This window comes from Raphanus sativus, chromosome 2 (assembly GCF_000801105.2).
Source record: "Raphanus sativus cultivar WK10039 chromosome 2, ASM80110v3, whole genome shotgun sequence".
Lineage (NCBI taxonomy): Eukaryota > Viridiplantae > Streptophyta > Magnoliopsida > Brassicales > Brassicaceae > Raphanus > Raphanus sativus.
Genome location: NC_079512.1, coordinates 15,657,328 through 15,670,694, shown reverse-complemented (window position 1 = coordinate 15,670,694; position 13,367 = coordinate 15,657,328). Strand labels below are relative to the sequence as shown.

The 13,367-nt window shown below is 34.8% G+C and overlaps 1 protein-coding gene and 1 long non-coding RNA gene across 3 annotated transcripts; both read left to right on the top strand.

Annotated features, from left to right (window-relative positions):
* Nucleotides 1-4,462: 4,462 nt before the first annotated feature.
* Nucleotides 4,463-6,717, top strand: LOC108828312 (protein EDS1B). The gene is made up of 3 exons (XM_018601963.2): nucleotides 4,463-4,871; nucleotides 4,948-5,679; nucleotides 5,799-6,717. Exons 1-3 carry the CDS (start codon nucleotides 4,548-4,550, stop codon nucleotides 6,525-6,527), a joined length of 1,785 nt encoding a protein of 594 aa, XP_018457465.2. The 5' UTR covers nucleotides 4,463-4,547; the 3' UTR covers nucleotides 6,528-6,717.
* Nucleotides 6,718-8,330: 1,613 nt separating this feature from the next.
* Nucleotides 8,331-12,198, top strand: LOC108841054 (uncharacterized). 2 transcript variants are annotated; one of them, XR_001948045.2, is made up of 7 exons: nucleotides 8,331-8,493; nucleotides 8,563-8,628; nucleotides 8,736-8,790; nucleotides 8,901-8,976; nucleotides 9,085-9,227; nucleotides 9,362-9,429; nucleotides 9,524-12,198. It is a non-coding gene; the product is annotated as an uncharacterized LOC108841054 (long non-coding RNA). The 2 variants fall into 2 exon arrangements; XR_008942738.1 differs by having other exon boundaries at nucleotides 8,563-8,976.
* The last annotated feature ends 1,169 nt before the right edge of the window (nucleotides 12,199-13,367 follow it).

Here is a 13,367-nt window from a genome sequence, read left to right as displayed (position 1 = left end):
TGAAAAACATATAAAAACAAAGATATAAGAGTTTTTAACCTTTTAATAAATATGATATTTTTTAAAATGTGTCTTTAGTTGTGGTAAAAATGAATAATGATACATTTAAAGTGGTATTGTTAAAAATTCCATTTTTAGACCTACTTTTTGTTTTTTTGTTAGAAAACTTCACTCAAAACAAAACATATTCTAATGGAAACATTTCTACATCAGAAGATTGAGTTTTGAATCTTTGAAAATACGATTTATCACCAATTTTTGCTGATTAGTGGAAAAATCTTACGATTTATCAACTTTTTTTTATAATTGAGATTTCTATTTTTCCTAATAAAGGAATGAATTGTATTCTTCTATTTATAGTATACTGCTATTTCAAAAGATACACTATAATAAATTTCATCTATATTATAGAACTCTTCCATTTTTAAGATAAAAATAATAAAATATACCGGAGATGCTAGGAAGGTGTTTTCCTAGAGTAGAATTGTAGATTTTAAACCAGAGAATTGGGATTAATTAGAGGATAAATACGTTATTTTTATAATTTATTTACTTTGAGATATGTGTGTTAAAAAGATATGTAAATGGTGCTGATACTAGCTAGGAACTTTGTGACTTTTTGGCTTTCACTTTACGTGGTCTAAATGTTAAGTGAAAGAAGCGTTGTTACTTGGATCTATCTTATTAAAATAGGAACATTACAACTTTTTCTAGATAGATTTTTAAAGATGTACCTCATATATTTAAATTAAATGTCTCATTCTTTATATATAATACGTATCATAGTCTAACTTTGCATTGATGTATTTCTTTAAATACAGTTCTTCTTTTTGTCCATATTCCATATATGATTTTTACATTTATTACATGTCGATTTAAATAAGATATATACTAAAATACTAAAAATATTAATCGTTCTATAATTATCCTATACAATTCATTTTAAATTGATCAGTATACTTTCATTGGCCATATTAATTTTATTAGTACGAATAACATTAGGTAGATAAGTCATAGACACATACATAAAGATATGACTATTCTTATAACTATGTTGGGCCTAATCTACTTTCTAAAACAAATAACACATAACTTCATATATTGTATAGAATATAGTAATATTATATAGTATTATATTTATACATTAATACTAAAAACAAACCAAACTAAAATATAATATATGTCAAAAATGCTTTGAACCATTACACACAAAATATATTAGACCTCAGAGATCAAATTCATTTTGAAATTACGTAATAATTATTTTTAAAAATTAAATTTCGTAATGTACAAAAAAACATAAGTTTTATATAAAATTTTGTGTTACAATAAAAAGACACAACTCGCGATTGCAAAATGTTATTTTTACATACGAAAGACAGTTTTGATATTGTTCTTTAAACACAAAATTGAATATACAAACTCGATACTACATAAAACTAAATAATATAGAATACATTTTAAAAATAAAACCCGTGCGGGTGTCCATATGTTTATATAATATATAAATATATTATGTTACACATAATTTTATATAAATAATATCCCAATGTAAGTTTTATATGATAAATGTTGAAAATACAAAATATATAGCACTATATATTTTAAATAATATAGAAAAAATTACTTTACGTTATCATAAAATTTAAAAATCAAATTTAGTAATTAAACACATTACTTATTTAAACACATTAGTACACATTGTTATTTATCAAAATTTTATATTAATACATATTGCGATCATGTATACATTTAGTTAAAACAAAGATAAAAAAAATTGACTCCCGCTCGGTCGAGCGGATCATGATCTAGTTAGTTTAATACAAGCAAATCTCTTGTCTAATTAAACTAAGCTGTCAACTTGTACTACAAGTTTACTACAACCTGTCAACTAGGTACGGATCCACTAAGATATGTTAATTATTTAAAATATTGGACCACAGTAAATAACATTTCCTAGAAATTTCCGAATTGAGTGAGTATTTTATTAAAGACCACGACGATCCTAGTCTCCAAGACTTTTCCATCTGAAAGCAAATACTCGTATGGTTGCTAACATAAAAGGAAACAAATGCGTGTATCAAAAATCTAACAGTTTTAACATAACTGAATAAAACTAAAACTGTATTGTAAATGATTGACAAAAAGACTTAAAATCAGTTTAATCAAATATATTCATTGAATTGGGTCTGTTAAATTGGTTTTGGTCAACTGACAAAAATGAAATGGAATTGAAAAAGAAAACAAATATTATCTCTGAATAGATGTTTTTTTTTTTGTGTCAACCCTCTGAATAGATGTTTTTCGCTAGAAAACCTCACTCAGAAGTCAAAAACGGAACCGAAGGCATGAAATTTGATTATAATCCGGTTCGTGTCATTCGTTGATCTAAAACTAAAAGTCAATTGGAACGCCCCAAGAAAACAGTCGTGAGTCTGTTTCGGTTTACTTTTTAGGTCAATTCGAATAAAATTGAACCGGTTTGATAAATGATATGTAGAAGCATGGGTAAAACAAAGTTGAGGAAGAGAAAATTCCATAAAAATACCCGAACTAAATTTTGTTAAGTTTTTTAATACCCAAACTTTTTCACTATCCAGTTTGATACCCCAATTAATTATTTTGCTCATTTTAATATCCAAACTTTTAAAACTGTGCCCACTTTAATACCCAAATTTTATTTATTTTAATAAAATATTAATAAGTTTCAAATAAAAGTTTTAAAAAACTCTAAAATTTACAAAATAAACTCAGAAAATTCTAAACTTTTTTGGTGTTTGAGAAATAAAAATAACTAAATAGTATAAAATATTAAATTTTGTAATAAAATTTCTGAGTTTTAAATATTGTATTTAGTTTGTTTTCTGAAATAAAAACGAAAATTATTTTTATCATTCAAATTCATTTATATATTAAAAAAATAAATTTCCATGGTTTATCTACCTTCTTTTCTAAATCTTAAAATAAAATAGAATTTTTAATATTTTTTCCTTAGATTTTTTAGATTTTATTAAGTTTTGTTTGAAATTTATTTGTATTTTTATTTAAATAAATAAAATTTGGGTATTAAAGTGGGTACATTGTTAAAAATTTGGGTAATAAAATTAGCAAAATAATTAGTTGGGGTATTAAACTGGGTAGTGAAAAAGTTTGGATATTAAAAAGCTTAACAAAATTTAGTTCGGGTATTTTTATGGAATTGCCCCTTTTTTTTTACTCAAATTGAAATATATTAAACAATGGCTAAAAGCCCAATCCATACAAATTGCTTAAAGGGCTCAACTAATTGCGGCCGAACTAAACATCAAAAACCGAGAACCCAGGTCCAAAGGAGACCACACTCCACCGTGTGCCTCCCTCGCCCTAACCATGCGCCTACGCGCCCAAGACTGCTCCGACACCACCGCCGGAAGAGAATCTCCGTTGCAGGGTCCGCGCCTCAACTGCTACACCGCTGGAGCTTGCTTCCCAACCATGAGGGAGACGGGATACACTCCATCCATCATCAATGCTTTTGGCTCAAACCCTAGGAGAGCATCATCGAAACACACCAAGATCTCACCACGATTCGTCGCCATCGCCGTCTTCAACCTCAACGAGATCTCAAGCCGATCCAACACCACAACCATACCCTAGGAGCCAACGAAACAAAACGGAGCATAACGGAGCCTCCGTCAAAACACCAACAAGAGCCGACCGCTCACCTCATACGGAGAGGAGCCACGGCGGCGAACAAGACCGACCGCTCACCTCTGTCGGAGAGGAACCACGGCGGCGAACAAGGCCGACCGCTCATCTAGAGGGAGATGCAGCGGCGGAAGCAAAAATATACATCTCTAGACCATACAAACATGAGAACATACACCAGTAAAAGAGGTAGGCCGGACCGACGGTGTCTGACGAAGCCCACGCCATCGCCCGGAGCTATGAAAAACGGTGAGATCTGCTTTCTCTCTCTTCGCACTTTCTCTCTTTTGCCCCTTTTAAAAATTTTAATATTTTTGGCCCAATAAATTTGATGAACGCTTGAAAGTAATAATATTCTTTTGTAACTTTAGGACAAAGAAACTTCCGACAAAATTTTACCAAAAAAAAGAAAAATTCCGACAAAACGTGAATAAATCTAAAATCTATGAGTTACTACAAAACACCAGCGATGTCGATAAGTTAATGAAAAGAGAAAAACTTTCGGCTCAAAGCCGAATGAGATTTGCTAGGAAATTCCACTCATGTTGGACGTACAAAAACTGTTATCCAATAAATTTTCCACGTGGATGGCTAAGATTCGTTTACCTAGTCACCCAATAGTTAAAGCAGAGTCAATTACGAAAAGAAAAACAATTACGAAGTAAAGACAACAGTTCTAAAAAAATATCCCCAAAACCCCATGTTGCAGTGAACTATCTACTCGCGTTTTCGATGGGTACTTTTGGTAATTATTTTTTCGTACATCTCTCTGCCTTTAAATCTCCATTCCACATTGAGAAGAAAGACCATAAGCAAGAACAGAGAGAGAAAAGGTCCACAAGAAAGAGATTATTACATCAATGGCGTTAGATGCTCTTCCCGGACTCAGTAGTGATCTAATCGCCACTTCGTTGAAGGAATCGACCAAAGGGTTCAGCAACGACCACTTCCACCAAGAAGTAGAAGACGATACCGTCTTTTTCGCTTTCAGACCATCTTTCTTGGTGAATAACTGGTTTGGTCCGGAGAATGAGTCTTCCTTTGGGGAAACTAAGATGAATCGTGCTCAGTTCCCTTGTATGATAAGCTTCAGCAACGACGTTGACGCTGACGCTCGCGCTACCGTTAACGAAGCTTTCCTCAAGAATCTTCAACTTCTCATTTCAACCTCGTTTCCTGCTTCTGTAAGTAACAAAACTCTTTTGACCTCTTTTTTTTTGGGGACATCAAGTTGAAAACATATGACTTATTAACTTGCAGGTTAAAACGCTTGTCGAGAAAATCAGACCTCGACGGATAGTGTTCACAGGACATTCCTCAGGAGGGGCAACTGCAATCCTGGCAACAGTTTGGTATTTGGAGACATTCTTCACAAAGAAGAGTAGTAATGAGTTCTCTTTCCCAGAGCCTCTTTGTTTGACCTTTGGAGCTCCTTTGGTCGGTGACTATGTCTTCAAGCACGCTCTTGGGAGAGAGAACTGGGGCAGGCTCTTCTTTAATTTCGTCACAATATTCGATATCGTCCCTCGGATAATGCTTGCTCCAAAGGCATCAACAAAGCAAGCTCTGCCTTATGCTCTTTCCCTCCTGGGTCGTAGAGCTTCGATCCAAGAAAACGACCAGACCATCGCAGATTTCTACGCAACGGTGATGAAAGACGTGGAAACTGCTGCTCGCCAAGCCAATTGTGAATTGATTGGAGACGGAGGAAATGCGTTTTTGGAAACCTTTTCAAGTTTCCTTGAGCTGAGTCCTTATAGACCGGCAGGCACTTTTGTCTTCTCTACGGGGACGAGATTGGTCGCAATGGACAACTCAGACGTCATTCTTCAGATCCTGTTTTATGCTTCTCAGTCAAGCAACGAGCGAGAATTGTCTCTAAGACCAAATCAAAGCATAAGAGATCACCATAGCTATCAGGAAATGGTAGATTCAAATCTTGACATGGATCACTTGGCTTTGGATGAATCTGCGCTCATTGACTTTGGACTGGTAAACTCTTTCTCTCTTTTCTCCATGGACTGATCCTTATATGTTTTTTTTTTTTTTTGCTGAATAAGAAAAAAAGAAAGATCATTTGTCGTACAATTGATGTTTCTTTTTTTTTGCAGAGCACAAGCGCGGCCAGAGAATGCGTCCATGCTGCATTTGAGGCAGAGAAGAAACGAGTAGATAATCAGAGCAAGATAGAAACCACCAAACAGTCTAAAATAGTAGATAAGCTGAAATGGATAGAGGAGGAATACAAGCAGCCAAGGTGTCAAGCTCCTGCAAAAGGGTACTATGATTCCTTCAAGGAATCTAATGAAGAGAACGACTTCAATGCGAACGTCACTAGAGCTGAGTTAGCTGGTTCATTTGACGATGTGCTGGGTTTACTGAAGAAAGGTCAACTTCCAGATGGGTTCGAGGGGAGCAGTGTGTGGACCGATCTAGTAACTCGCTACCGCAAATTAATGGAACCACTTGATATTGGAAACTACTACAGGCATTTGAAGAACGAAGACACGGGGAGTTACATGGAAAAAGGAAGACCAAAACGTTACAAACACGCTCAGAAGTTGTACGAGCATGTCCTACTGAAGGCAGGACGGAGTGCAGAGGAGATAGAGGCATCCGGCTTAGGACCGTGCTTTTGGGCAGAGGTTGAAGAACTAAGGGGAATAGCATATAATGAGGCAAGGGTTAATAGACTAGAAGAGTTGCTTCAAGGATGGATCAGAGATAAGGAAGTAGATGATGAGCATATTTTTCTGGAGGGCTCAACATTCAGAAAGTGGTGGCAGTCACTTCCTGAGGTTCACAGAAGCCGTTCTTGTCTTCGAGTGAGTATGGGTTAAACAAGAGCCATCTGAAAGCTATTGGAACTTCCTTTGTGTAATAAAGAGATGTTATAACTCTCTATTCTCATTTTCTTTTTTCAGTTTGATTTCTACTTCAGGATGATCTTAAATAAGAAACATGCTCTAAGATCATGAAGATATGTAATACTTCTCTATTTTAACATCAAATTTGGTTTCCACTTAACAATTATCTTGTAATAAGTAAACTTGCTTTAAAGCCTAAAGCCAACTTAAAAAGCATGAACCAGCAATAAACAACCTTCCTTAGGGTTGACAAAAAGGAATTTACAGTGAAAGAAAACTACAATACACATCACAAAGGAGCTGGAGGATATTGCAACCTCAAAACATTTGGCTGAGCAAACGCTCCAAGTTCAAGCTACTACAATAACTTAGGAAGAAATGATTAAAACTTGCCCTTTCTACTTCTATATTGCTATAGATTATCCGATATGAAGGCTTCGCTTAGGTATCTGTTTCTTAGACACAAGTAAACACAGTTTCAGTCCACTAGAAGCCACCAACGCTAATTGCAATGATCATGCACTAGTCTACTAACACAAGGACTTACTAGTTTGTATCAGCCCGCAAGATCTACAAATAGAACGTTGATGGAACCAGAAAGTCTACCAGTGACAACAGGAAAATTCTCGTTGAAGATAATGTGTGACCGAACTGGGAGGCCAGAAACTAAAACTGCACAAGACCTTTGTCTCTTCTTGGGAATTCCTCAAAAATCAAATATCCGAGCAGTCTCAATACTTGTTATTACACACTTGGACACAAATTGACAGTTCCAAGCTGAAATACAGCAATTAGGGACGCACTTTTAGTTAACGGTTGATCATATTACAAATAAATAATATACAAGTGAATGTTAAACCATTTCAAAATCATGAATTTCAACTTGAAGTAGGTCTTCCAATAATTCGACAAGTCACATATAATGCTCCAACTACAGTTTTTAAACACTAAATAAGGAAACTTAAAACATAAATAAAGATGAACAAAGATAATTTTCCTGAAGATTGGTAGATAAGCCAGCTTACAGCAATAATAACTCCAAAAACTTTCATGAGAAGAGATCCAGCTGTTTAATTTCTCTGGTGATTTTCCATTGGAGGTCAACTCTTTATCAACTTGTATTTCCAGAACCAAACATGCTCTCAGGATTCAAAACTCAGAGACATGAAACTAAACTAAATTAAAATTTTGAATTGTATAACAAAAACTACATACAGTGCTTCCAATTCCCAAGAAGATTCCCAATTACGAAACTCCTGAACAAAAGCGCCTGTACATTTATCAAATCCAACATCAGAACACAAGAAAAAAAGAAGCTTATCTATTGTACAAAATGTAAGATCCTGATATGAAATTACACATCAGTTGGAGCAGAGAGGTACAAGAAAACTTTACTTGTCAAAAGCAATCTATGCTTCTACTAGATTCCCAACGCGGTAACTTTGTAGAGAACAAAACAGGTCAGCTAGCATTAAAATGGGAGGGAATGAAAATAAGTTTTCATCTTTGTTATAAGGTATGTTTTAAAGATCAAACGACGACGTGTGCTATGAAGACAACGTGGCAAGGAACCGGTTCGGTTTATGTGGTTTTATAAGAATTAATACAAGATCGGTTCAACGACAAAAGCGAATCGACTCAAATTTAAAATATAACCGTTGGTAGATGACGCGTGTTGTCAAACTCACAATTTTATTTTCAAAATCGAGTCGAATTTGAAATATAACCGTTATGCGACGCGTGTAGTCAAACGCGATAATACATTTTACAAGCAAACATTATTCTCCCAAAGCATTCAATCTCGACAGTTTTTCAGAGGAAAAAAAAAAACTTCTCTCATCTTTCTCTCTTCTTTGTTTCTCTTTTCTTTGAAAAATTCTATCAATCGACTCTTCTAGATTTTTGAAGAAACAGCAAATACGCCAACATACTCAGATTAGTAAGTAACTCGATCTCTGCAAACTTGAAATTGTTCGAGTAAAATATTTGATCGCGATTTTTTTTTCAGGTTTTCTCTAATCGTTTAATTAATTTCCCTTTAAAACCAATTCGACTGGTTGGGATTTCTCGCTCGGTACGTCATCTCGGTCTATGTTAGGGTTTCTTGTAAATCCTTCGTATGTCGCGATTGTTTTTTAGGGTTTTCAATATTCCTAATTGTTCAAAGCGTAACTGTTGCAGTAATCTTGAATACGTTAAGAATCTGTGTTTAATTGGGTTTCCAGTTTTCGTTAGGGTGAGTTTTTGAAATTTTCTGTACTTTTTACAAAAAAACTTGTTTGATGCTGAGGATCATTAGTGGTTCTGTTACTAATCTGATATGCAATAATTTCTGATCATTGGAAGGAAGCAACAGAGATTTTCTATGTACGCCGATCACATTCTCAGTCGCTGCTCTGATTCCGGTGGTGGTGTGGTCAAGGTCTCTGATCAGATCCATACTTCACTACATCCAAAGCTTTTGTGTTTTAGACTTCAGGAATCTATAAATTGTTTTATTCGTCTTTATGTTTTTTTTTTCTGATTGTAGGTTTTGTTGTGAACCTTGCAAGTGATGGAGCATTTGGTGGGCTACCATTGATCACAAAATGAAGGAGATGAATGATTAGGTGGAGGATCAAGATCACCAGTCTGGGTTAGAAAAGATATAGCAGATCAGTGTGGAAAAGGAAGGTATCTCGAAAGCTACATATTTCTAATGCCTTAGTGTTACACTTCATTTTAACCATTACGGAGGATTTTATAACAGATTGTTTATGAAGAGTTTTCACCATTTTCTTTCGTAATTGGCTTTTAACTTTTGGCAGTGACTTTGGTTGGGCTTTCTTATTCCGGCTGTGCTCTGAAGCTTGACTCCGCGTGAAACGTCTTTAAGGTATGCATCCTTTGTCTGTGCTCTGAAGTTTGTTTTTCATTTGAAACCCAAAAAAAAATCATAGGCAGGCACTAATGTAATAGTGTTCTTTCAGAATCTTTTTTGGAAACATTGTCCCCTGCTGCCTCTCGAAACATATGCCATCACCCTAACAAGATTCTATGGGTTGGTAGTGCATGTCAAAATAAAGATGTTAGGGGATGGTAAATAAAGACCATACGGCTTAATAGTCTTAACACAAGACTTTACTACCCGCGGCTTTCTATAATCTGTTTTCGATTATAAATATGGATGGATTATAATGACCAACAAAGTCTTGAGACAAAAGACTATAAATCGAAAACAGATTCATTACTCTATACCCACGGCTTATAAGTCTTTAGAGCAAGACAGTGACATGTCGGTTAAGAATGGACAATGTTCTTAGACAAAGACTAATGAGAACCATTGGATGGGAAAATTACTACAACCCTTAGGCTTACAGAAATAATAAGCAAAAGACTTTTAAGACAGGTCAGTTTAAAAGGATGGGTGGGACATGTCCTAAGACCATAAGGCTTAATAGTCTTAACACAGAAGACTATAATCTGTTTTCGATTGTAAAGATGGATGGATTATAACGACCAACAAAGTCTTAAGACAAAAGACTATAAATCGAAAACAGAGTTTTCTTTCTCTTCTTTACCCACGGCTTGCAAGTCTTTAGAGAAAGATAGAGACAAAAACTTTTTAAGACGTCTCGGTTATGAATGGACAATGTCCTTAGACAAAGGCATTAGCAAAAGACATTTAAGACAGGTCAGTTTAAAAGGATGGGACATGTCCTAAGACCATACTAGTCTAAACACAAGACTTCTTCAACCCACGGCTTTCTATAATCTGTTTTCGATTACAAAGATGGATGGATTATAACGACCAACAGTCTTAAGACAAAAGACTATAAACCAAAAACAGATTCTTTACTCTATACCCACGACTTACATTTCTGTAAAGAAAGACAGGGACAAAAACTTTTGAAGACATGCCGGTTATGAATGGACAATGTCCTTAGACAGAGGCTATCGAGAACCATTTAGATGGAAAAAAACTACTACAACCCTCGGCTTACAGAAGTCATTAGTAAAAGACTTTTAAGACAGGTCAGTTTACAAGGATGGGACATATCCTAAGACTAGAAGGCTTAATGGCCTTAACACAAAAGACTATAATCTGTTTTCGATAATAAAGATGGATGGATTATAACGACCAACAAATTCTTAAGACAAAAGACTATAAATCGAAAACAGACTATTTACACTATTACCCATGGCTTACAAGTCCTTAGAGAAAGACAGAGACAAAAACTTTTAAGACATGTCGGTTATGAATGGGAAATGTCCTTAGACAAAGGCTATGAATGGTGAACAAGAACCATTTGGATGGGAAAAAATTACAACAGCCTCAGCTTATAGAAGTCATTAGCAAGACTTTTAAGACAGGTCAGTTTATGGATTGGACATGTCAACACAATACTTTACTACTCTTAAAGACAGGTCCGTTTACAAGAGATAAAGAATGGGACATTTCCTGCTCGTAACACAATACTTGACTACTCCTAAGACAGGTCCGTTTAAAAGACTTAAGGATGGGACATGTCCTACTCTTAACACAATAATTGAAGACATGTCGGTTATGAATGGTGAACGAGAACCATTTGGATGGAAAAATTACAACAACTCTCTTCTTACAGAAGTCACTAGGCAAATACTTTTCAGACAGGTTAGTTTAAAGACTTAAGGATGGGAAAACACAATACTCTACTAGTCTTAAGACAGGTCTGTTTAAAAGACATAAGGATGGGACATGTCCTACTCCTAAACACAATACTTAACTACCCACAGGTTTCCGCAATATGTTTTCAATTATTAAAGATTGATGGAGTTTAACGACCCACAAAGTCTTAAAGAGAAAAGACTACAAATCGAAAACAGACTCCTTATTCTTTACCCATGGCTTACAAGTCTTTCGAGAAAAAGACAAAAACGTATAAGATATGTGGTTAAAATGACTTATAAATGGAAAATTCCTTAGACAAAGGCTTTGGATAGTGAACGAGAACCATTTGAATGGCAAAATTACAACAAACCCTCGGCTTACAAAAGTCATTAGCTAAAAACTTTTAGGACAGGTCGGTTTAAAAGACTAAGGATGGAAAATATCCTAAGATCATACGGCTTAATAGTCTAAACACAAGACTTTACTTGGTACCCACGGCTTTCTATAATCTGTTTTCGATTTAAAAGATGGATATGGAGTATAACTGTTTAACATTGTCTTAAGACAAAAGACTACAAATCGAAAACAGATCCCTTACTCTTAACCCACGGCTTACAAGTCTTTAGAGAAAGACAAAGACAAAAACAAATACTTTTAAGACAAAAGACGACTAACCGAAAACAAAGTCCTTAAATTTTACCCACGGCTCAATAGTCTTAACACAAGACTTTACTACCCACGGCTTTCTATAATATGTGTTCGATTATAACGACCAATAAATTCTTAAGACTAAAGACTAGAAATCAAAAACAATTCCTTACTCTTCTTTAAGCACTGCTAATTTCTTAAGACATGTCAGTTATGAATGGTGGAACGAGAACCATTTGGATGGGAAAAATTACAACAACTCTCGGTTTATAAAAGTCATAAGCAAAGGACTTTTAAGACAAGTCAGCTTAAAAGACGTAAGGATGTGACATGTCCTATTCTTAACACAATACTTTACTACTCTTAAGGCAGGTCCGTTTAAAAGACTTAAGGATGGGCATGTCCTTCTCTTAATACAATATTTTACTACTCTTAAGACAGGTCAGTTTAAAATACTTAAGAATGGGACATGCCCTACTCTTAAGACAGGTCCATTTGAAATACTTAATAATGGGACATGTCCTACTCTTAACACAATACTTTACTACCCACGGCTTTCTATAACCTGTTTTTGATTATAAAGATGGATGGATTATAACGACCAACAAAGTCCTAAAGACAAAAGACTGTAAATCAAAAACAGAGTTTTCTTACTCTTCTTTACCCACGGGCTTACAAGTCTTTAGAGAAAGACTTGCTGGATGGAACTAACGACCAGAGACGGACACAAGTATTTAAGATAAAGACTGAAAGTAAAACAGATTCTTTATTTCACGACATAGAAAAGTTCTTCTATGGGTTTGTTTCGGCTTGTTGGATGGAACAAACGAGCAGCAAGTATGAAAGAAGTAGACCGACGCTTGAAAAAGACTTGTGTGATGGGACCTATGATCTCGAAAGACAAATTAAAGGGAAACAAACTCTTTGTTTTTGCCATTGAAAGACAAAAGACTATGGGTTTGTGTTCAGCTTGTTGGATGGACTAACGACCAAAAGCTGAAAGAAGTTCTAAGAGAAATCAGCGACAATATTTTCTCTTCTACAAGGTTTATAATGGATGGAACAACAACCAACAACTTCAAAATTCAACGAATCAGAAAGTGATTCGAATGCTGATTTGTAATCTGGGAAATGATAGTAACAAGGTAAGTATGAGACATATCCATGAAGAAAAGAGACTAACTAATTCTATTTTTTTCAGGTTTGAGCTTCAGGAGGCGTTTAAATTGTGATTCTGCAGAGATTTCAAGTGTAGCAGACTTTTGTGAAAGGTATGTACTTTTCGAACCTCTTTGTAATTAGTTGAGTCTAAAGTAGATATAAAGGTATGCATTTTATGGTTATATTTCCTTGAATCTCGAAACTACTTGTTTGTTTTATCCACTAAACCCTTTGGTGATCACTCTAATGATATGAAATGGCATTTTGCAATCTTATTTATAACTAATTTTTGTTGTTGTATGAACATCGTACTGCATTAGTGTTAGCCTTTGTGTGAACATCCTACACATTATGCATTAATAATGGTTTTTGCA